At 41.2% G+C, this 26,034-nt stretch overlaps 1 protein-coding gene across 3 annotated transcripts in view; it reads left to right on the top strand.

Moving 5' to 3' along the window:
• The first annotated feature begins 1,748 nt into the window (after positions 1-1,748).
• Positions 1,749-26,034, top strand: part of LOC126278578 (cytochrome c oxidase subunit 6C-like) — a 109,555-nt gene continuing 85,269 nt past the window's right edge. Inside the window, exon 1 of one of the 3 annotated variants that reach the window (XM_049978786.1) lies at positions 1,749-1,827. In XM_049978786.1, coding sequence (XP_049834743.1) covers positions 1,810-1,827 — 18 coding nt within the window. In that variant the 5' untranslated portion in view covers positions 1,749-1,809. Of the gene's footprint in view, positions 1,828-2,236; positions 2,286-3,210; positions 3,249-26,034 lie in introns of those variants that run through there. The other 2 variants (XR_007550724.1, XM_049978784.1) reach the window with 2 other exon arrangements.

Genomic DNA, 26,034 nt, shown 5'->3' with positions numbered 1-26,034 from the left:
TCATCTTTATGTCTAATGCCAACTGTTTGTGTGTGGTTACTGGGAAATGAATTTGCAAATCCCACAGTGCTCAAGCTTGTTTAGAAGAGTTGTGCAGTTTACCATGTCAAAAGCTTTAGTTAAGTGTAAAAATATACTTGCTGTTTGCTGTTTTCTATCAATAGCTTTTAAAACAGTGGTTATGCATTCATAGATTGCCATATAAGTTGATTTCTCACTTCAAAAACCTTATTTAGAACTAATACTCTTATTTTTGTTTATTAACTTACTGCACATTATTTTTCCAATACTTTAGAGAAATGGGATGTTATTGTAATTGGTGATAGTTTATCACTTTATATTCATCACCAGCTCTGAATACTGGAAAAACTGTGAATGTTTTTAACTGATCAGGAAGGATGGTCATCTCTTAATTACAGTTACATATTTGGCTGAGAGGGTCAGTAATATTTTGACGGGAGAGCTGCAAGATTGTACTGGGTATGCCATGAGTTCCTACTGAGTACATTGGTTTTAGATAGGTGACAGTCTTGTCTCTTCTGTCCCTGCTTACATGGTCCACAGACATTGATATTTGCTGTTTCACTTGGTTCAGTAATCTTTTTAGTGTCATGTAACAAAGACAAATTGTCACTGATATTCTTGCCTTTTTTCCTTTTTTACCCACATAACTTTTACTTTACTTGTAGCTAGAATTTTTTTATATAATTGTCATTGGGCATTCTTTTTTCCTGTTGTATGATCTTTTATAAAAATGTTGTGTGTTTTGTGGTGGGTATGCATGCTTGCAGTGACATTATTTTCCTTGAAGATTTGGAACAGTTCTCTTTCTTCTACAAGAACTTCTAATTCCTTTAGTAATCTAGGCACTGCCTCTTGCATTGTCTCTGATGTTTACCATTTTTAGAGGGCAGGTTGCATCAAAATGCTTTATCAGTTTGCTAGAATTATGTTGAGTTTTGTATCCAGACTTTGCATTGAGCTGGTAAGGTGGGGAGAATATGCAGCAATACGCCCGAACAGTTCGACAGGTGTGCAGTTTATCAGGGTAACATTTTACCAATCAGGGTATCGTTGTACCATTGCTATTTTTGTTTCAAATGGCTGGTGTTCCACCAATTGGCATCATTTTGTTCTAAAACAACAGAGGTAAAGAAACCGTTACTTTTAGTCAAAATGATGCCAGTAGATGGAACACCAGCCATTTCAAACGAAAATACGAAGTGGTACAAATCTACCTTGTTCAATAAAAACTTCTCCTGATTGACTGTATTATAATTGTGTCTAAACACTAACCAATTATAACTGTCTTGGAGAACATAATTTTTCTCAAAAATTAACCTGGGAAGTAATTCAGTTTCAGCTATGAAAAAACGTTGAATAAAAACATTAGTATTTCGTATCGATTCATTAAGACATTTTGTTCTGCAGAAAACGTTATGAAGAGGTATGTATTGATAAGCGAAGGAATGGCGAAATACAGTGGCGGGGAAAAAGTATGTGTCTTAAATCATGTTTGTATGATAAATTACCTACTTAAAAAATGATACCTTTACTGATTATAACTACTACTTATTTGCATTAGGTAACTGTTAGAATGCTTTTCTTTTTTGTAGTAGTCAACTATTATGCAGAAATAAAAACGAACATACAAGTAACCTTGACACGAACGGTTTACGTTGTTATTCTCTGTGATGCACTTACTTGGACGCTACGGTATGCTCTTTTATTTGGTTGGCACTCGGCACCTGAAGATAAAGTTCATTGTTGCAGTGTAAGTAAGTTGTTGTGCTGTGGAAGCTGTGTTGGATGCCTACAAAGACGGAGGTGAGAGTAAATCGTTTGTCTTTGTTTTTCTTGTCCAATGTTTGATTTGCCACGATATTGAACGCGTTTTAGGGAAAAAGTTTTCATAGTAAATAATATGAGGACCTAAATTATGCTATGCATGGTTTGTAGGTTTAGCGCTCCGTTCAAAATAGTAACTTATTATTTTGTTAGGGGCAACTTGCTCTGAATGAACGTTTATGTTTCGGAGAGTTCGGCGATTCACAGCGATAGCTTTTGATGAGTGTGTTTATACTTTTCTAGTCTGTTGAAACAATTTCCAGCGATTTGTGGTTGCAAAAGAAGAAAAGAAATGAACTCGACGAAGTGTCTATAATAGTAATTTTAAGGATGTACAGGTTTTTAAATGTAGAGTTTTAAACATTCTTCCGTTGATGTTTACTATAATCTCATGGCCTAATAGCAGATCGGATGGCAGCCGTCAGCAGGCATGAAATGTAAGAAAAATTATGTCGGTTTTAGTATGATGCTCAGTTGATTATTGACGATATTTCTTAGCAGGTATTGCGTCTTTATTTGTTAAGTGCGGTATGTAGTCCTATGGTTAAACTAAAACTTCGCTAGTTCTCCATTCTAATTGCCCGCCAATTTCCTTAACATGAGGTGTTCGAAACGCTGTCTTTATCTTGTTTTCCGCAAGTTTGCGTAGTTGATGGCTTTGTGTAATTTTAAAGATTATATTATTTGTTGCTTCACATTGCATTGAAGTGATAGTGATTTATGATACGTGTATGTATGACTGCTGTTATTATTTATTGTTTGCGAATAAGCCCACTAAAGCTACGTAAAGTAGGCATTTGCCTTCCATCTTGCTCATTTTCCTTGCATTCTCTTCCTCTGGGTTTCCTTTCTCTCTTCATATAATGTTGTTCATTTTCAATTTTGGACCTAGTGATTCCGTGGTTTTGGGCCATATTTATTGTATTTTTCAAATTTCTTGCCTCAGTAAATAAAATAATACAAATGGCTTTGGTCGACACACACCTTGTCAGAAACGACCCTCGTGCCATAAAAAAAGCATCACAGCAGATTAACTTCAGAATTTTGCAGCCGTAAAGGTTTTGCTCTTTAGACTCAATTGTCAGACACAATCTAGTGTTGAATGAGAGATCATAAAATTCATTGTGTACGGATTCTTAGATTCACGACAGCAGAGAAAAATTAGTTTCAATTTTTAATTTGCCCGATGTTGCACTATTATTTCTAATAAAAAGCAAATAACAACAGATATGTTAATGAGTTCAATAATAGAGAAATTACAGCAAGTGCAGTAATAATGTCACTTGCATAATATTGGATTCCATGTAACACGAATCGTGTTCTCGTATTGCGTTTTTTGTATGAACCTCGCTGTAGATTCTGATAGCAATATGGATGACGAAATACACAACCCATTCAAGGTAATTGAATGTAATAAATTAGTGCCCATGAAGAGGTTGTAGAAAAATATTTAGCGTTGACAACTCTGGGAAAATCAGTTACATTACTTTTTTAATGTGGAAATTGTGGGTGTTTCTTGATATTTTTTCTTTGAACTAGTTATTGTTCATTCGATATTCGTGACCGTTTTCCTTTTGTTTTCAAGTAACGATTTTCTCATAATTCGAAAGATGTAGTATAGTTTAAGAGATTGAAATCAATTTTGTAGTGTGATTATCTTCAGAATGAGTGAATCACGTATACTGAGTTTCCCGAAAAATGTTTCTGTGTCCAATAAGTCAATTTTCTCTTAAAACGTTTGAGTTGATCTGCATTATCTTTCACTTTTCGTCCATCATTGCCTCAGTGAAATACAAGTTATTAATTATTGAATATTCATTTTTACCCACAAATTTTCACATTAAGTGTTGAAAGTGTCACCCCTGATGTTGAATACACAATTCAATTCGTTTAAACATGTTTCCAAACACAAAGCTTCTGTAACAGAAGCAGTGAAAGTGGATGTTGCAGTTTCCAATTCATCGATGGATTTTGGACGGTTTTTATAGACAGTTGCTTTGGTTGCACCCCAGAAGAAAAAGTCAGGTGGTGTTAGGTCAGGCGATCGTGGAGGCCAAAGTCCTTGCGAAATAATGCTATCATCAAAAACATCAGCAAGCAGTGACATTGAACGCGAGCTGTATGCGCGGGTGCACCATCTTGTTGAAAGTAACCGTTCAGTATTTAACTTAATACAAGTTCTCCTATGAAAGGGTACAGAATGTCACGGCAGAATCGTTGTGCGTTTATTGTTTCTTTGAAAAACCGGGGCAGGCGAACAATGATACGGCACTCCCGGCTAACAATTAGAAGCCACTGTGGAGAACACCCCGTACGTTCGCTTCTCACCCACAATTTTTTTACAAAACTTGTAGAGCCTGAGATTTCTAATGAGTTATGTGTAGTAGACTTGCAAATATAAAGCAGACCGTTTTAGAATTTGAAGCTATATCGTGGTAAAAACTGTAGGAGTTCCCAGTCTTAGAATCCCCAGGCTAATCAGTCACTATATTCATCAGCTGAATGACCTGATTTCAGAACAGCCAACTCTAATGCTGCGTTATAACTTGATTTTAACTTGATAAGCCTTAGGCGCGTTTTCTGTCTGGACACAGAGAAAAGGGACAGTTCTTGTACAAAGCCTGTGGGAATGTTGTCCATTGGCTAAAAGTTTTCAATCTAGCTTCAACATCATTAAATTGGGAAGCGATCTCTGAGTTTCCTTTGCTACCAGAGGTGATATGTAAATGAACTATTTTCTGAACTCAGAATTCTATTATAAATTCCCCTAGTGCCATTCTTATGCACTTAATGACATCTGACTAAGCAATCCCGGCCTCTGTTAAATAATGGGATTGGGTGAGGTTGCATGCCTCATAGAAAGTGGTGGTAATGCAGGCAAATTATTAACATGAATTTAACCCCACCAAAATTTGTGACTTGGTTTTAGAATAGGGATGATGTGTCAACATATTTGTAGTCTGAAATATGGGGAAAGATTATGAGATTTAATCCATTTAACAATTAAATATACTAAAGATTTGAATTAACTTAGTGATACCTCTTGAGGGATATCTTAATAAAGGGAAAAAGAGTATGTCACCAATTTTCAACCATGAAACCTAGCGATGCGGGGTGGCTCTTCCCCTAACTGAACGAGAGCACAAGATTCGAGGTCACATCTGTATTTAATCACAGAAATAATGCGAGGATTTGCTGCGATGCTCAATAGGTCAATGACCACCCGTTTAATTTCTATGTACTGCAAGGCTGATCGTGCTACTCCGGAGCAGCGTGTATTATGTACTATGCTCTTGTGCTCCACAATAGGGTCCCCAGCTCACTGTACGTGTCGTGTGTCGTGTTGTTATGCCGATCAGGTGTGATGTCTCTGCAACTACAGCGATGCACCTATACCACACAGTTCTGCGGAATTATCAGAGTTTTGGATAAGATACACAGCTACTCCGCAATTACTCTGTATCAACCAGGAGAGCACTGCGTCCTTAATAGACAGATACTGAAACCTAGTGCAGTGTACCTCTCCACTGATGTGGCTGTCCAATTGCAACAATTTAACAAATGTTTCACCAATGAGCGTCCAAATGGACTGTTTGCACTCCTCTGTCTCACACTCATAAAATATGGAGTAGGGGATTCACAGAGATAATTCCTTGCTGGTAATGTTACCCACGACACCCATGGTGACGCGAATGAGGGGGAAATTGCGTCTCCCTGCATTATTCACCCTGAGGGAGACATTCTGCTTGCCTCACAGTGTTCTGCTGGAAATACTGGTTGCCTGTCGGGCACCATCAAAGCCCTGCCGCTGGAGACCACTCTGGCAGTGCTGGAGGTTGTAAAATTTGACCTTTGGGCTAACATGCTACTGGCTTCCCACCACCAGCACTCTGACAACAATCCCATACAAAACTGTCTGCAAAAATTATTTGCTCTCATTGCTCATCCCTTAGACATCATAGCATGATGAACCGCAAATTTGTACACATCCAAGCTACTACTTGTCATTACTGCCCTAATTAATTAAAAAATGTAAAGTGGCAATTGATGTGTGTTAAATTCTCAGTGCATAACCCATATAGGTTGCCAACTTGCATAGACCCCTCCATAACACTAGAAATTTGTGCCAGTCTATACACATCTCAGAGTACAGGTCCAATAAAATTCTGTGTAAGTAGATTACATATGTTGTGATTCGTGCAAATATAAATAATAAATCAAAGAGAAAAGATTGGGTGCAAATCCACGTAGTGTAACAAGTATGTACAGATTTAGATAAAATTCAAACAGATAATGTACTACAGTAAATATATTAATGGTCGTTATGAGATCTGTATATAATAAAAGTGCGGCATAGGGCTCATCTCTCTTGCCTTTGAGAGTGACACATTGTCTGGCAAGATGTGTAAACATGTTGTTATTGTCGTCTTCAGTCCTGAGATTGGTTTGATGCAGCTCTCCATGTACTCTATCCTGTGCAAGCCTCATCATCTCCCAGTACTTACTGCAACCTACATCCTTCTGAATCTGCTTAGTGTATTCATCTCTTGGTCTCCCTCTACGATTTTTACCCTCCAATGCTAAATTTGTGATCCCTTGATACCTCAGAATATGTCATACCAACCGGTCCCTTCTTCTTGTCAAGTTGTGCCACAAACTCCTCTTTTCCCCAATTCTATTCAGTACCTCCTCATTAGTTATGTGATCTACCCATCTAATCTTCAGCATTCTTCTGTAGCACCACATTCAAATGGTTCAAATGGTTCTGAGCACTATGGGACGTAACATCTATGGTCATCAGTCCCCTAGAACTTAGAACTACTTACACCTAACTAACCTAAGGACATCACACAACCCCCCCCCCCCCCCCCACATTCATGGGTGACTGGAATTCGAGAGTAGGAAAAGGGAGAGAAGGGAACATAGTGGGTGAATATGGATTGGGGGAGAGAAATGAAAGAGGAAGCCCTCTGGTAGAATTTTGCACAGAGCATAACTTAATCATTTGTGTAAACATATTGACATTAATTCATTTATCATGAAATACTGTATTTGACATGAGAGAATTCTGGAAATAACTAGTGGTGACACAATAAAGAGTGTAACATCCTCCAAGACTGCAGTTTTAACGAGGAAACCTTAAGAATTAATGTCTGAGGTAAATGACAAATCCTACGTTTAATGAAACAAACACACAATATAACAAGGAACACGAAAGACACATGTCATGTTGTATGTAAATATTTCAAAATCCATAAATGTAATTGACTGAGCTAGAACATGTAGCTACATGCCCCAAATTTATGATACAGATATAGGTATAAATTAGGATAAACTAGACATGAGAAATCAAGCAAATGTCTGCAATGTATAATCAATAAGTTAAGATTTGGAGACCAATGAAACCTATGTAAATCGAATTTCGGTGAATCAACAGTAACAAAAATTTGATACTGATACATTAGAAAGATATAATGCAGAGACAAGCTTGTTGTACCTCCTTTGGATTGTGGTGAACACGAATATTTCCTAACAATTCAAGTAAGTTTCGGATTGCACATTAGAAGTCTCAACACTCACTTGCAGTGTCACACTCTTTTAAGTTTTATTTGGTGCTTCAAGGTATTGACGGGGTGGATGCAGGGCGTGGCAGGAGGGAGGAGGCATGAAGTTGTGTAGTGGATCCCTCTGTTTCTGCTTTGATCGCTGTTGTAGTGTGTGTAGTCTATGGGCCCATACCAGAGTTTTGTTGCTGTGATTAGGAGAGTGACGGCAACTTGTGCCACTGCGTGGTGTGTGTACTTTAAGACCTTCGGTGCACACACCAGCAGATTATTCGACTTGTCAGTCTAACGAAGTAGGCGAGTGTCAGCAATGTGTCTCGTGGTCTTATCGTGGCGTGTTTATCTTCTGCCGTTGGGTCAGACGATAGAAATGCCACTTGCACGCTTAGAGTAGCAGATTGATGGTGACCAACTTTAAACAGAACTTGATTAATTTTCACACACATTTATTAAAATAATAAAAAGCATAGACATTACGTAACTTGATTGTGGATGCTGTTTATAATTGACAATCTGAAGTTCCTTTGATCTTGGTACGTTAATCTTATTCTCACATATCTCTGATACTTGACAAAGTGTCTGTACATGTATCTTCATGGCTATGTACAGGAATATGATAATCGTCTTAGGTGCAGACAGAAACTTGACTATAGACTGGTACAGACTAATGCAGATGACTATTCGGAGGTCTGTACACTCGTTATAATACCTCACGCGTTCAGGTATCACTGCGCGAGTGTGATCCGCGAGGAGAAAAGGTTCTACGTTAGCAGCAATCTCATTGGCTGCATTACATATTAATACGCGGATCGGTGGAAGCAGAATTTGGTCCATCTCTAAGGCAGCGCCATCTCGTAGTGCGGAGATGGACGAGAGCTGCGCCTGCGCTATTGTGCTTAGCGGGGTGCACTCTAGTGGAAAAGTTGTGTACGCGCTGACTACGTGGAACTATGTGCACAACACACTGGCCTCGCCTCTGACATGCCTGCGCACTGAAGTGTGACCGTCTTAACGACGAAGTCACAGTGGCATATCTGCAAGACATCTGTGGCAGCTGGGCCAATGTTGTAGGCAGTGCTAATGCAATGGTGCGCCCTGCCTGTCCGCAAGTCTGGAGAGTCTTCTGCCGGAGTGTAGATCACCCATTGTGTTCTGTGACGCAGAAAAGGGCTCCCTAGAGTGCGGCCAGGAAGTGCGTTACTGGCCCACGGCAAGCCTGTAGGGCTCGCCAAGTGGGGCGGCGGAGGGAGGGAGGGAGGGGGGTTGGAGGGGAGAGCTTTACGGCGTTTTTTCAACACTGGCTGGCCGCCCGTGTCTGCCACATTCCCAATGAAAGGGACAGATGTCCAGGCGGCAGCTGGGCTCGACTTTCTGACAAGTGCTTAGCACAGGGATTTTAATTGGAACAAGTTCTGGCCACCGGAAGTTACATCAAAATTCGCAGCGTCACAGATATGTCAGCCGAAAACACTTACTCCAAGGATACAATGATACATACAAAGAAGACTACATGGAGATAGAAATGAATTTCGTTCAAAATCCAACTGAGGCCGATGTTTCAACTGGTGATAGAATATCCAGAGTCAAGCTGCAGTGGTAAGTCCAGAAGACAGCTATGGTAGACAATGTGAATATCTAAAAAGCTAAGAACAATGCCACATGCATCGTAATTGCTTGCTAACTGATACAGAGAAGTCTACATTAATATCTAATTTCAATTTGCTGGAGGACTGGAATGAGGAAAGCTTTCACCTGGCAGGACTGATTTCTGTTGACAATGTATAATGCCAAATGACTCGGAGAGATGAGACAGTAGCTACTATGCGTGATTATACATTTCATTATAAGATCAAAATGATGAGATAGAATAAGGAGACAGAATTGTGTTTGTCAGAAGGCCTTTGTATCACTGCATGGTATTGCAAAGAAAAGATTAGAAGCTATCAGGTACTCCTCAAAAAATGAAGGCATGGCACCGGTTCATAAACGAGGGAAACACAGAAACTTTCGCAGGCGATTGACTTTATGCATTGAAGCAAATGGAGATAATTTTGAACAATTTCTTCATGGCTAATTTCATGAATTAAGCACCCCAAATTGTGAGAGGCAAGGGGACTCACACTAATGAAGTACCCCATGGAAACATCATTCTACTACGTCCATGTAGTCGTTACTGGTATCGCTAAAAGTAGGATACAGTACATTATGTACAAAAATAGCTTAATTTGGCGTAACGAATGAATGGGTGCATATTTTTTATCGATTTGATGTGTCTTTCTCGGATAATTCTAAATAAATCTAAGTTCTCCCCCAATTTTAATTTTTTCTCGATTTCAGGGCCATCTGTCAATGCTTTAAAAAATGTTTCAGACAAAACTTGATTACTCATTTGGAGAATCAGAATCTGCAACAAAATGGGTGTTTCCATTTTGATTTAAAAGTTGCCCTCCGCCCCATCCAAGGGGGCGGGGGCTGGAGGTCACATGTAGTATCATTTGATGTCCCCCTTTGAGCTTAGGAACTTATCTTACCCGATTTATAGTTTTCGAGACAACCTCACCCAAAACTTAAGATGGACCACCGTGTATATCTTATATATAGTGCTATCCACTAGTGGCAAAGGTAATACATATCTTAATGTGTTGTTGTTGTTGTTGTTGTTGTTGTTGTGGTCTTCAGTCCTGAGACTGGTTTGATGCAGCTGTCCATGCTACTCTATCCTGTGCACGTTGCTTCATCTCCCAGTACCTACTGCTACCTTTGGTGATCCCTTGATGCCTCAGAACATGTCATACCAACCGATCCCTTCTTCTTGTCAAGTTGTGCCACAAACTTCTCTTCTCCCCAATCCTATTCAATACTTCCTCATTAGTTATGTGATCTACCCATCTAATCTTCAGCATTCTTCTGTAGCACCACATTTCGAAAGCTTCTATTCTCTTCTTGTCTAAACTATTTATCGTCCATGTTTCAATTCCATACATGGCTACACTCCATACAAATACTTTTAGAAAAGACTTCCTGACACTTAAATCTATATTGGATGTTAACAAATTACTCTTCTTCAGAAACGCTTTCCTTGCCATTGCCAGTCTACATTTTATATCCTCTCTACTTCGACCATCATCAGTTATTTTGCTTCCCAAATAGCAAAACTCCTTTACTAATTTAAGTGTCTCATTTCCTAATCTAATTCCCTCAGCATCACCCGACTTAATTCGACTACATTCCATTATCCTCGTTTTGCTTTTGTTGATGTTCATCTTATATACTCCTCTCAAGACACTGTCCATTCCATGCAACTGCTCTTCCAAGTCCTTTGCTGTCTCTGACAGAATTACAATGTCATTAGCAAACCGTAAAGTTTTTATTTGTTCTCCATGGATTTTAATACCTACTCCGAATTTTTCACTGTTTCCTTTACTGCTTGCTCAATATACAGATTGAATAACATCGGGGAGAGGCTACAGTCCTGTCTCACTCCCTTCCCAACCACTGCTTCCCTTTCATGTCCCTCGACTCTTATAACTGCCATCTGGTTTCTGTACAAATTGTAAATAGCCTTTCGGTCCCTGTATTTTACCCCTGCCACCTTTAGAATTTGAAAGAGAGTATTCCATTGAACATTGTCAAAAGCTTTCTCTAAGTCTACAAATGCTAGAAACGTAGGTTTGCCTTTCCTTAATCTTTCTTCTAACATAAGTCATAAGGTCAGTACTGCCTCACGTGTTCCAGTATTTCTACGGAATCCAAACTGATCTTCCCCGAGGTCGGCTTCTACTAGTTTTTTCCATTCGTCTGTAAAGAATTCGTGTTAGTATTTTGCAGCTATGGCTTATTAAACTGATTGTTCGGTAATTTTCACATCTGTCAACACCTGCTTTCTTTGGGATTGGAATTATTCTATTCTTCTTGATGTTTGAGGGTTTTCGCCTGTCTCATACATCTTGCTCACCAGATGGTAGAGTTTTGTCAGGACTGGCTCTCCCAAGGCCGTCAGTAGTTCCAGTGGAATGTTGTCTACTCCGGGGGCCTTGTTTCGACTCAGGTCTTTCAGTGCTCTGTCAAACTCTTCACGCAGTATCGTATCTCCCATTTCATCTTCATCTACATCCTCTCCCATTTCCATAATATTGTCCTCAAGTACATCGCCCTTGTATAGACCCTCTATATACTCCTTCCACCTTTCTGCTTTCCCTTCTTTGCTTAGAACTGGGTTTCCATCTCAGCTCTTGATGTTCATACAAGTGGCTCTCTTTTCTCCAAAGGTCTCTTTAATTTTCCTGTAGGCAGTATCTATCTTACCCGTAGTGAGATAAGCCTCTACATCCTTACATTCGTTCTCTAGCCATCCCTGCTTAGCCATTTTGCACTTCCTGTCGATCTCATTTTTGAGACGTTTGTATTCCTTTTTGCCTGCTTCATTTATTGCATTTTTATATTTGGACCTTTCATCAATTAAATTCAGTGTTTCTTCTGTTACCCAAGGATTTCTACTAGCCCTCGTCTTTATACCTACTTGATCCTCTGCTGCCTTCACTACCTCATCCCTCAAAGCTACCCATTCTTCTTCTACTGTATTTATTGCCCCCATTCCTAACAATTGTTCCCTTATGCTCTCCCTGAAACTCTGTACAACCTCTGATTCTTTCAGATTGTCCAGGTCCCATCTCCTTAAATTCCCACCTTTTTGCAGTTTCTTCAGTTTTAATCTACAGGTCATAACCAATAGATTGTGGTCAGAGTCCACATCTGCCCCTGGAAATGTCTTACAATTTAAAACCTGGTTCTTAAATCTCTGACTTACCATTATATAATCTATCTGATACCTTTTAGTATCTACAGGGTTCTTCCATGTCTACAACCTTCTTTCATGATTTTTAAACGAAGTGTTAGCTATGACTAAGTTGTGCTCTGTGCAAAAATTCTACCAGGCGGCTTCCTCTTTCATTTCTTCCCCCCCCCCCCCCCCCACCCAAATCCATATCCACCTACTACGTTTCCTTCTCTCCCTTTTCCTACACTCGAATTCCAGTCACCCATGACTATTAAATTTTCATCTCTTTTCACTACCTGAATAATTTCTTTATTTCATCATACATTTCTTCGTCGTCTGCAGAGCTAGTCATCATATAAACTTGTACTACTGTAGTAGGTGTGGGCTTCGTATCTATCTTGGCCACAATAATGCGTTCACTATGCTGTTTGTAGTAGCTTACCCGCGTTCCTATTTTCCTATTCATTATTAAACCTATTCTTGCATTACCCCTATTTGATTTTGTGTTTATAACCCTGTAGTCACCTGACCAGAGGTCTTGTTCCTCCTGCTACCGGACTTCACTAATTCCCACTACATCTAACTTTAACTTGTCCATTTCCCTTTTTAAATTTTCTAAGCTACCTGTCCGATTAAAGGATCTGACATTCCACGCTCCGATCCGTAGAACGCCAGTTTTCTTTCTCCTGATAACGACATCCTCTTGAGTAGTCCCCGCCCGGAGATCCGAATGGGGGACTATTTTACCTCCGGAATATTTTACCCAAGAGGACGCCATCATCATTTAATCATACAGTAAAGCTGCATGCCCACGGGAAAAATTACGGCCGTAGTTTCCCCTTGCTTTCAGCCGTTCGCAGTACCAGCACAGCAAGGCCGTTTTGGTCATTGTTACAAGGCCAGATCAGTCAATCATCCAGACTGTTGCCCTTGCAACTACTGAAAAGGCTGCTGCCCCTCTTCAGGAACCACACGTTTGTCTGGCCTCTCAACAGATACCCCTCCGTTTTGGTTGTACCTACGGTACGGCTGTCTGTATCGCTGAGGATGTACTGCCGGCTAATAATACATCTAAGTCTATTACACGTAATAACTGATACCCATGGTCTTCAGTGAGTTCGATAGGAAACTTTTTTCTCTTAATTTATTCTTAATTGGCCCCAAATACGTTACCACTTTAATAGGATTTATTAAGTGCAGTTCTAATAATCCTTTATGTGTATTTACAATTGTCGATGTGAACAGATCATATCGACTTTGTAATTCATTAAACATCGTCGTTACCTGAACTAACTGTTCCGTGATTGTTACTAAAATAAATGGTAGCTGAATCCTCTTATCCGTACTATTTTCGAACTCCTCTATGTGGTTGATCAACTTATGTATTCCATTTTCTATAATTTCCTCAGTTTTAGTTATCGCATTTATTGCCTGATTGAACCCCATTAACGAAGCCCTTACGATCGTTACATGTTCCTTTGATAGCCTTATCTGCTGTTATTCCAGAACATCTATCTTGGCTTTAAAAAATGATTCGTCTTCTTTATTTGATTTGCCGTATAACACTACTCGCTTCCTCTATAAAATTCAAAATCCCTCGTTTCGCACATCCTTGCTCGTGTCTGGCTAGTTGATTTATTAATTTCCTCGCTTCAGTTATTTTCCCGCTGTGCCATCTTATGGTTTGGTTCGCAGTCTCACATTCTACGGTACTCAGGTTCGCCTTCTGTTATGTCCTTATGGAATTTACCACTGCCCTTGTGGGTGCCTGATCCGTGCTTTCAAACTTACCGTTCCATGCCTGCAAATTAAAATAACTTACTATTCACCACGTTGTGCTGTATAGGTGTACAGTTCCATGATTATTGTAAAATATACCAGGTGCTGACTGGAATCTCTGCATCTGCACCTTCTGTGGAAGTATCTTGTTTTCTGTTACACTGGCCACTGCGAAGTTTCCGATTATTATTACTACTCTCCACATTATCTTTGCTCCTAACATCTGTAATTAAAAGAACTCTTTTAGTCTATTTGCATGCACCTTTACGCACGTCTGTCGTTTTATACTAATTACTACATCTACATTTTACATCTACAACAGTGAATGATCCTCTCCATTGACTATCTAGTTTCCTCGAACGCCCTCTTCTTATACTTCCGTCAAATAAAAGTACTCTATCGTGTCTTCTAAACACTTGCAGATTCTGTGTCTTACCATATTGTTCTTTGAGTTTCTGCGTGTTAGCCCCGGCCTCTTTGTGTCCCATAATCATTGTAATTGTATATTACATTCTGTGGCTTCTTCTGTAACATTTCTGGAATATTGCACTTTCTCTCAAAAAAATAGTTCAAAAGAGGTATAACCCGTTGTACTGTGCGGCGTCTTGTTGAATACGAAAGTTGCAAACAGTATCCAATCATCCCAATCGATCTGATCCTTTGCTATGAAATTTCTTAACATTTCCATTAGCGTACGATGTGTGCGCCCCAGAGCCCCATTCGTTTGCGGGTGGTAGATTGTTGTCTGTATTTTCTCAATCTTTAATAATTTGCACACCCTTTTTATTGTCTCACTTAAAAAATTACTTCACATATCGCTTAGCTATGATGTTGGTATTCCGAATTTCAAGATTACACATTCTACTAGCTTTCTTGCAGCTGTATCCGCGTCGTGCTGTTCTACTGGTTCTGATAAAACAAATTTAGTTAGAGAATCTTGGAACGTCAGGATGTATCTGTTTCTTGCATTCGCAGGCCCTACTATGTCAACGGCACGATTCTCAAAAATATACTCTGGCTTTGGCGTTATCTCCAACGGCTGTTTTGTCTTCGTCTGTGTAATTTTATTCTTCTGGCAACTCTCGCAAGAACGTAAAATTTTTTTGATACCTGCTTTCATTCCAGGCCAACTGCGGTACTGTTTTACTCATTCATACGTCCTCCTCATTCCTTGATGCCCCCCCCCCCCTATCGGTGACTCGTGCATCTGCTTTAATATATCCATTTGCTCTTCTTGACTCAATGCAATCTCTGAGTCCATAGATGGCGGCGCTCCTTGCTCTGCCTCTGCTATGCTCTTTTGTTCCTATTGCGCCTCCCTGGTCGCAATTTCTGTTTCTTCCGGTGCTTCGTCTTCCGTCCTCGGTACTGCCTTTGTTTTTCCTTCTCGCATACTCCTAATCCGTGATAATGCGTCCGCTACTTTGTTTGCCCTCTTTGCACAGTATTTGGTAGTCGTATCCTTATAGCTTCAACCGGAACGTCATAAATATCGATGATGAATCTGATATATTTCCTAACCACACAAGTGGCTTGTGGTCGGTCACGGTTTTAAACCTACTACCAAATACGTATGGTCTAAAATATTTCACAGTCCATACCACGGCGAGTAATTCTCGTTCCACTGTACTAAAATTTTGTTCCACCTTATTTAATGCTCGCGATATGAATGCTATGTGTAAATCCTTTCCCATTTGTCCCTGGTTTAGATACTCTCTTGACCACATGATTGCTGGCGTCCGTGGTTATTATAAATTCTTTTTCAAAATCCAGGTATTGCAATACCGGTGGATTAATCAGTTTTTCCTTCAACTGCTGGAATGCTTCTTCTTGGCTCGACCCCCACTCATATGGAATTCCCTTCTTCAATAAATCATGTAGCGGTTTGGTCATTTTGCTAAAAATCTTTATAAAGCACCTGTAATATGCAGTGAGCCCCAGATATGATTTCAATCACTTTATCGTCTTGGGCGGCAGGTACTTTTTGATGGTCTCCATCTTTGTGGGATCTGGATGTAGTCCTGACGCAGTTAGGACGTGACCCAGAAAAGTTACCTCTTTTCTTAGAAACTCACATTTATCTATTTGTAATTTCAAGCGTCCATGTCTCGGACGTTCGAATACCTCTTCCGGGTGTGCATTATGTTCCTCTAACGATGCACCCACTACTACATCATCGAGGTAAATAAAAACCCTGTCACCTTGTACTCCATTGAGTACCGTATTCATTAGTCTCTGGAACGTCGACGGCGCGATCTTCAGTTCCATGGTCATTTTATTGTACTCATAGTATCCTGTGGGCGTCCTAAAAGCTGTTTTCTCTCGGTCATTTTCGTCTGTCCAAAATCTTGCGAAGGGGATAAACCATATTTAATGAAATGTCGTTTAACTTCCTATAATCCTTTCTTTGGCAATACTAATATGGGGAAATTCCATGGGCTATTACTATCGGATATTATCCCATCAGCTAGCATCCCTTCTACTTCCTTTTGTTGCGATTCTTGCTGCGCCTGGGGTATTCTGTACGGCCTTTGATATATTATCATTCCTTTCGCTTCTGGTATTAACGGTATACTATGTTTCAGTACTGTAGTATGAGTCGATACGTCCCCAGGTAAGTGAAATACATCATTATATGCAGCGCATATCCTCTCGAGAGCCTGTTCTTCCTCACTATTTAAGTGTTTTGTTCGCATGTTTTAACATGCTGAGCCTTGACTTATTTACGCTCTTCGCCGTGGTGGACACTTGTCTAATTTTATAACTACTTGGTTGCGGCAAATCTGCATGTCTAATTGTCTAATTGTACCTCTTCTTTGCGAATATTTAATATAGTCGTAATACAAGTCCCTACTTGGACTGTTATTATTGCCTAGGGGATAATCACGCCCCGCCTTACTTCTTGTTTCGGAATTATCACTTATGTACCGTTCACTTTCTAGCGAATCTTTCCTCCCTGGAACCGATCGTAATTTTCCGCGATGTTAGGCCCTGCTGGCTACGTTTATCATACTTAACAATCTTTTACTGGTTGCCCCTGCTGGCTACATTTCACTGATTACCCCTTACTGGCCTTAAGTACCCATTTCTCTTTTGTGAACCTGTGTTCTTCCGATTTATCTGTGCTATTCTTTCTTTTAATTACCTGTCCTTCAACTGATTCCTGGACGAGCTATTTCCCTTCTCAGTTTTTCCATCTGCTTTTTCCTTCCTTATTTTATCGTTTTCTTATCATTCATCTTCATACATTTTATTTCTGTATTTAAATTCACTTTCAGTGCATGGCACTCTCTCTTTATCTGTAAGATTCCCTCTACGCCCCTCGATATCGCCTTGTCTATTCTGTCCACGCGGTCCTCGCCTTGCATATCTCGCTTTCTGCTAACGGTGACGCTCCCATTCGTCCGTGTTTGGTAAGTGCTGCGTTAACTGGCCCGTTCTCTATTTACTACTCTATGTGGCTTCAATAACAGTGCATCCTCTAACTATTCACCTCGTAACTTAAACTTTCTATGTGCATAATCTAGCACTACTCTGTGCTTTTCTAGGAAATCATTTCCTAGTAATCCTTCGAATGGCAAATCAAATCGATTTGTGTCCTTACAGCTTGGAATTCATGGTAATATCCTTTACTTCTTTTCGTCCGCAGCTTTACTCTAACCTGTCCTTCAGTTCTAATTTCCTCATTTGCGATACTCCTTGTCGTCACTGCCATTCTGCTTCTTCTATTTTGTGCTTTAACACCTCAGCTTTAATTATACTTACGATCCACACCGCTGCTCACTAACAGCCCTGTCTTGCTCTCTATTGTGTCATTGCTACTTATCTGTACGTAATCATTTTTACTAATGCAGTCTGCTCTACGTAATATTCCTGTCGCAACGTAATGGGACCATGTTTCAGTGTGATCTCTAACAATAAGTTTACTGCGGGCAGAACCCATTATTTGACATATAATATATTTAAGAAACAATCTTTTAGACTTTGGTTCTATTAGTTCGTAAGCACTATCGCAATTGTCTATAAATTCAGAGAGTTGCTCTCTGTCTCCATCAAACTTTCTAGGCACTAACTTCGTTGCTTCACTATAGTTTAAATACAGTCAGGTATCACTATCGTTGGGAGTTGAATAGGCTTTAGAAGTCATTTTCACTAATCTTCCTGTAGTCTTGCGTTGCGTGCTGTAGTGTTGTGAGCCTCTTGCTCACGTTTTCTGGCGATACTAACGCCTTGCTGGTTTTCGCAAGCCTCCGAACCTCGCGTTTGCAGCCGGCGATGCTTTTGGTACGGTGGGCCTCTCACCCATATCTGCAACCGATGTCCCTTTCAGGAACGATGGGCTTCCGCCCACATCTGCTGCTGCTGTTGCTTCTCTAAATGTGGACCTCTTGGCCCCACGTCTGCAGCTACTCTCTGTCCTGATCCTCTCATACTCCGTTACTCCTTCCCTTGCACCTATTCCAGTACCCTGGATATCTGTTTCCCTTAGACTATCAACTAGCATACCCCACATCTGACACCAATTTTTCATCCGCCCCTGTCGTGTCGCGAGAGGGAATTTGATCGATACATGTTATATTTAGGGGTCTTATCTCATTCGTTTTGCTCGAAGAGTGGAAGGAGGCGCGGGCAGCTTCAACAACTCCGACATCTAGAAGGAGTAAGCTATTGCTGATGTGCAGGATGCAGAACTCTGTTAGGAGTGGTTACTTATTCAGGGCAGAATTCATTTCTATAGGTTTGCAACTGAAAAAAGTCCTACTGGTTCTGCCTTCTATTAATTTTATCAGTTGATGAACACCTTGATCTGGAATCTGCCTCCGTGAATGCTACGGAGCCGAGGCTGGCATGTCGGGTGCTCTTTTATAATCGGGGCACACAGTTTCAAATACCGGCTCCATGGCCATTGTTCGGTCTTCACAGCTGAGCTCTTTGCCCTCTATCAGGCTGTTCTTTACGTCTGCCGCCAACGACATTCTGCTTATGTCATGTGCTCCCATTCTCCAGACCCTCAGTGATCCGTATCCGGTTCACCCTTTCGTGCGCCGGATTCAACGTTCTCTTCAGCAGCTGGCGAACGACAGTTCTCCACTTAGCTTTATGTGGGTGCCTGGCCATGTCGGTATCCCTGGGAACGAAGCTGCAGATGCCGCGGCCAAGTCTGCGGTCCCCCAGCCTCGGACAGCTTTTTGTTGTGTGGCTTGATCTGATTTTAGCAGGGTCATTTGTCAGCGCATTTTATCGCTGTGGCATGCCGATTGGTCTACATTTTCTGAAAACAAGCTTCGAGCCTTGAAACCTCTCCCCACGGCTTGGACGACCTCTTCACGCCCTTCTCGGCGGGAGGAGGTGGTTTTGGCGCGGTTAGGGATTGGACACTGCGGGTCAGCCACCGCCAACTGCTGACGGCTGCACTGGCGCCGTTCTGCCCACGTGGGCAGTTGCTGACTGTACGCCACATTTTAACGTCCTGTCCGAATTTTAATACACTGCGCACTGATCTTGGCCTGCCATGTACTCTGGATGAAATTTTAGCGGATGACCCAGGAGCAACTGCTCGCGTTCTTCGTTTTATCCACTGGACGAACCTGTCTAAGGTCATTTGATTCTGCTGTTTTCTTTTAATCCCTTGCCTGTTAATGTGCCTTTTATAGTGATGCCCTTTCGTTGCTGTTTTAACACTGTGCCTCGCAGTGCATTCATAATTTAGTCTGGGCGCTAATAACCACTGTAGTTGTGCGCCCTAAAACCATAAAAAAAGAGGCTGGCAAATCCTACTAAGTTTCCATGTCTGCCGTAGAACAACACGGAGCTTGCGTCGTAATACTCAGCAGATCTCGACTGACTACAGGCTCCTACTGACCTCCTATTTATACTGCTTTCGTGCGTCACAGAAATCTACTAGGACATTCTATATCTCCTGCTGAGAGGCTGACCACTTACTTCGTGTATTTCCATCATCATGTGATATGTGAAAGCTACTTAGATCCCTGTCTTGAGTCTGGCCGCAGCGGTCATTTAGTCACGTAATGTTGTTTGTCTCCTGGCGCCGCTTCGTCGGCGCTGGTCAGTATCATCTACAAATACTGTTGCAAAGCTTCCGGGAACTTGCGCCTAGCTGCTTTTCCTGCTGAATAAGTCTTAATACTGTTAATTTATAATCGTCGCTCGTTGAGATTCGCAACAAGGATCCTATCAGCACTTTTTAGAACCAATTTCAAATGCACATATCGAACACTTCAAACTTTTCGTTTGCTCTTCCCTTGAATACTTCATTGGTGTTGTTGTAAATTACCTTAAGTAAAATGTTTATCACATAAGTAGCACTGGTAGGCAGAGGAACATTCATTATTTGTAACAGGAAGCATTATTTTGCTCAGCTTTGTGGGCTCGCTGTAGAAATATGGCACTTCAGAGGTCTGTGGTAATTGTACTCATTTTCTAAAATTTCACATTTAAAATCACTCATTTCAAAGTGCTGTTGCAACGTAGAAGCACAAGAGGCATAACAATGTAATGACGACGAAGCAAACGCTGTAAAAGCCCGATGCAGTGCTGCAAAGGGTAAAACACTGTTCACTACAGTAATGTACAAAGCGGCAAACAAACGGAGTAAATCACGTGGTCAATCAAAAAAAATGCGGTGAAAACCAGAGACTGTGCGCTCTTTGGGAAGATCCCAAAGCATATTCTTGGGTGCACTTAGTCGCTGTGGTGGGGGTAAAAGGGTGGGACTTTTTCTGGTACTTGTTCATTTCTGTGGAGGGCAGTGAATGGGTGGGATCTGTTTTCGGTGAAATCCTGACTTAGCGACGCTTTCCAGCTTGCGTAGCGGCCTGGGGCCATGTGCCGCATTGTCTGCCTCCTCTCTCCTGGTTTGTGACAGGAACCTGTTGGCCCCCACGTATGCGTCTGCTGGGCGCAGCGCTGGCGGCGTGCGCTTTTCTAGGCATGAAATGCATCCAAGACAGTTTCGTCTACAATCCTTTACAAATGAAATGCGACCAACACAGTAGAACAACTAGGGTTATTACACGGTGACAAATAACGTATTAAACATCAGGGGGTTGTAGTATTATCGTAAGGGTAAAAAGTAACTTATGTCGAGGTACCCCTATAGTTCTAGAACTAGTGTGATGAAGGAGTGAATGTGGGAGAAGTTGAAGAAGAGAAATATGCCCAGCCCCATGCAAAGGAACCATAATATCTTGGAGTATGCGACCTTATAAATTTAGTGTACAAGCACTTACTGTAGCATGAAATTATTAGCGTTGGTAAGGTAATAATACTTGAAATACTGCAGGCTTGCGTAAATAACTACGGAATGCGCAAAAGTAATTATTATTATTATTATTATACAAGCACATTTTTACCATCTCCTGTAGAAAACATAGTTAAACAAGATAAGAATATATGAAAATTGCAAATTAGAAAGGCAAGGCAGAGGTTCCAAGAACATCTACATTTATACTCCGCAAGCCACCCAACGGTGTGTGGCGGAGGGCACTTTACATGCCACTGTCATTACCTCCCTTTCCTGTTCCAGTCGCGTATGGTTCGCGGGAAGAACGACTGCCTGAAAGCCTCCGTGCGCGCTCGAATCTCTCTAATTTTACATTCGTGATCTCCTCGGGAGATATAAGTAGGGGGAAGCAATATATTCGATACCTCATCCAGAAACGCACCCTCTCGAAACTTGGCGAGCAAGCTACACCGTGATGCAGAGCGCCTCTCTTGCAGAGTGTGCCACTTGAGTTTGCTAAACATTTCCGTAACGCTATCACGGTTACCAAATAACCCTGTGACGAAACGCGCCGCTCTTCTTTGGATCTTCTCTATCTCCTCCGTCAACCCGACCTGGTACGGATTCCACACTGATGAGCAATTCTCAAGTATAGGTCGAACGAGTGTTCGTAAGCCACCTCCTTTGTTGATGGACTGAATTTTCTAAGGACTCTCCCAATGAATCTCAACCTGGTACCCGCCTTACCAACAATTAATTTTATATGATTATTCCACTTCAAATCGTTCCGCACGCATACTCCCAGATATTTTACGGAAGTAACTGCTACCAGTGTTTGTTCCGCTATCATATAATCATACAATAAAGGATCCTTCTTTCCATGTATTCGCAATACATTACATTTGTCTACGTTGAGGGTCAGTAGCCACTCCCTGCACCAATTGCCTATCCGCTGCAGATCTTCCTGCATTTCGCTACTATTTTCTAATGCCGCAACTTCTCTGTATACTACAGCATCATCCGCGAAAAGCCGCATGGAACTTCCGACACTATCTACTAGGTCATATATATATATATATTGTGAAAAGCTCCCCTGTGGCACGCCAGAGGTTACTCTAACGTCTGTAGACGCCCTCCCATTGAGAACAACTTGATGTGTTCTGTTTGCTAAAAACTCTTCAATCCAGCCACACAGATGGTCTGATATTCCATAGGCTCTTACTTTATCAGGCGACAATGCGGAACTGCATCGAACGCCTTCGGGAAGTCAAGGAAAAAAGCGTTTACCTGGGAGCCTGTATCTAATATTTTCTGGGTCTCATGAACAAATAAAGCGAGTCGGGTCTGACACGATCGCTGTTTCCGGAAGCCATGTTGATTCCTACAGAGTAGATTCTGGGTTTCCAAAAGCGACATGATACTCGAGCAAAAAACATGTTTTAAAATTCTACAACAGATCGACGTCAGAGATATAGGTCTATAGTTTTGCGCATCTGCTCGACGACCCTTCTTGAACACTGGGACTACCAGTGCTCTTTTCCAATCATTTGGAACCTTCCGTTCCTCTAGAGACTTGCGGCACATGGCTGTTAGAAGGGGGGGGGGGGGGCAAGTTCTTTCGCGTACTGCGTGTAGAATCGAATTGGTATCCCGTCAGGTCCAGTGGAGTTTCCTCTGTTGAGTGATTCCAGTTGCTTTTCTATTCCTTGGACACTTATTTCGATGTCAGCCATTTTTTCGTTTGTGCGAGGATTTAGAGAAGGAACTGCAGTGCGGTCTTCCTCTGGGAAACAGCTTTGGGGAAAGGTGTTTAGTATTTCAGCTTTACGCGTGTCATCCTCTGTTTCAATGCCATCATCATCGCGGAGTGTCTGGATATTCTGTTTCGAGCCACTTACTGATTTAACGTAAGACCAGAACTTCCTAGGATTTTCTGTCAAGTCGGTACATAGAATTTTACTTTCGAATTCACTGAACGCTTCACACATAGCCCTCCTTACGCTAACTTTGACATCGTTTAAGTTCTGTTTGTTTGAGAGGTTTTGGCTGCGTTTAAACTTGGAGTGAAGCTCTCTTTGCTTTCGCAGTAGTTTCCTAACTTTGTTGTTGAACCACGGTGGGATTTTCCCGTCTCTCCATAAGATTTTTCTGAATGCGGCATTGTCCACTCTAGTTTTTGACGATTACTCTGCAGAGAGGGCTCAATGCAAGGTCGTACGAATCTCTGCAGGGTGCACAAGTGCTGCGCCGTAGTAAACCTTCCCATCTTGTGAAGCAAGTTGTGTATCTGAAACTTTTGCAAGTGGCATAGAAACGGTGAAATTGTTGATATGTCACATATATCATATTGGTCAAACTGTGGTGCATGTGCATTCTCAATTACTGAATACTTTGCTTGGTACCAGTTAATGTCGTGGGGAAGGTTTGTGGCTAAGGTGGATAGTACAGTGCCAATATTGTTCGTAGTCGACACAACGTGACGAATGTGCAACACCTCTTGAGGACAATAGTACAACCCAGACGCAACTAAGGCTTGGGTGAGTTACACGAGCGAAGAAAGTGGGAAGAGCGTGGCTCTCCCTATAACGGCAAGTCCATATGTGCTCGTGCGTCAACACTGTTGTTTATTGCAACTAGGGCATATTTCCGTCGTGGGGACCATTACGTCAGTGGTAAGGCCACATTGACACGACCAAGAAATAGCTAGTTTCCAAGCACCAGATTCCCTCCACTATTTGCGGAAAGGGGTACAGAAACGGCACAGTAGCTCCTTAACAGCATAATTCGGCGCAGCTACCTCCTTCAAAACATTCTGCATATTTTTCAATATCGGAGTCCCCACTCCATCACCTGAATGCCTTGTAAAACTCTGCTGAACATGTGAACATTACTTCATGAGATAGTAGTTAGTGATGTTTTATCTTAAAAATGATGCAATTGTTGTTTGGTTAATGAATGTTGAGTATTGTCAGTGACATATCTCCCAGTTAAAATGAAGTGCTCAACCAATGTGTTCAAAGATGCGCTGACGAAAGCAGCATGAGCAACACCAAAATAACAATGGATATTTACGCCATGAACGAAATTCAGGAGAGGAAAAAAAATAAAGTTAGAAATATTAACAGTAGTCTAATCAGGAGACTAAATAAGGAAAAATACGTACCTAACCTAATACTTGGATACCACTCCGTCCAGAGACAGCCATTTTTACTTCACATTCCAACAGCATGAGCCAGAGACAAGAACAAAACGTTAGCCTAATGTATGCAAGAAAAACTTGCTGCTTCTAATATGTATATTGTCTGTGTGGACTAGCAATGGACATTGTTCATTCCCAGAAGTGTTTCATATGGCTTATGTGATGTAACCCAATAGACTTGTGTAACTTCACAAATTGTAATTCCAACGCATTTGCATGGGCTACTCTCCGGACATGGAACGGGCCATTGTAAATGGAGAAGAACTTGGGGCATTTGGGCTACCAACTTTCGAATGAAGTCGACGGCTTGTTTGTTTCTGAGCACAGTAAGAGGGGCAATGTGGGTAACACCATGTGGGGTCTCACTCAGTACGTTGTGGAAGTCTGGAAGAAAGACATCCCAGGATGTATGCTGTTTGGAGCAGTATGCCCTAGACATGTTTCCAAGTTCTTAAATGATACGCTCCGCTGGTTTTGAGCTCTGGTGGTGCGAGGATATGTAAACAGGCTTCAGTCTGTGTCTTCGTAGTGTATCCTTCCAGAGGTTAGAGCGAAACAGTGGACCATTGTCCAATATCACCTTATCAACATGTCCAACTTGGGGAAAAAGGCCCTTTGAAAGACTTTTGATACAGTTAATGATGTTCCACGTTTCAAGGGAGCTAGGGTAATAAATTTGGATGTTAGTTCCAGAAACACAAGTATGTGGCAGAATCCTCGTTTTGTTCGTGGCAACAATCCCATGAGGTCCATTGCAGCCAAGTGTTTTAGTTTGTTCGGTACGATTGGGTAGAGAGATACCTGCATGCTCGTCTCGTGGTATGTTTAGATTTCTGGCAAGACTTGCACATTGATAGCACTCTTCTAACACGCCTCTCCATATTGTTGAAGTACACAAGGGTCCTCAGCTTGAGGAAGCACTTCCTGTCACTAAAGTGGCTGCAGCTCAGGTACGTGTGCCAAATGACTTTCTCGACTAGATTGCCTATTTTGTTTTATCAAGCAGACAGTGACAAAATAGACGTAATCAGATCGAGAAACCACACCAGTCTTGGGTGTTATTTGCGTTATCAGCTTTTTCAGTATTAGATAACGACATTTCGACTTTTCATGTAGCAAAACTTTTGACGAAATAATAGATTCTTTCGCAGAAAGGAAACCACGCCATGTAAAGCTGTAACAAGATCAGAGAGAAAAAATGCTAGGAGCTAAGGATTGAAGAAATGTGAACTTTCTTGCTTCTCTCTTGTCTTTATTGGTTTTATGTATCCTGCATTTAATTTTATGTCACACAAAGCAGCAAGTTATTAGCTAATAGGCACTAAAGAGTGCAAATTGTCTGAAGTTTTCTTTAAAAATAATCCCATTCGCTATTAATTGCGAGTTTTTTTATTTTTTTATTTTTTATTTTTTAAGGAAAAAGAGGGACAGGCTGTCGTCATACCGGCCGACTGGGAGCAGGAGAGGCACCAAAGGACACTTCAATTTCCACTGTCCTGAATATAGTTTGATGGCATCCATTACAAGATCTAAACGTTTCATTTCCACAGAACGAAATACAGTAACGTGCGATAAAAGAATGTTATATGAAGAGGTGTGGCACTGCATTTTGCCACACTTAAGA

The sequence above is a fragment of the Schistocerca gregaria genome, chromosome 6 (assembly GCF_023897955.1).
Source record: "Schistocerca gregaria isolate iqSchGreg1 chromosome 6, iqSchGreg1.2, whole genome shotgun sequence".
In the NCBI taxonomy this organism is placed as follows: domain Eukaryota; kingdom Metazoa; phylum Arthropoda; class Insecta; order Orthoptera; family Acrididae; genus Schistocerca; species Schistocerca gregaria.
This window is presented reverse-complemented; position numbering and strand designations above follow the sequence as displayed.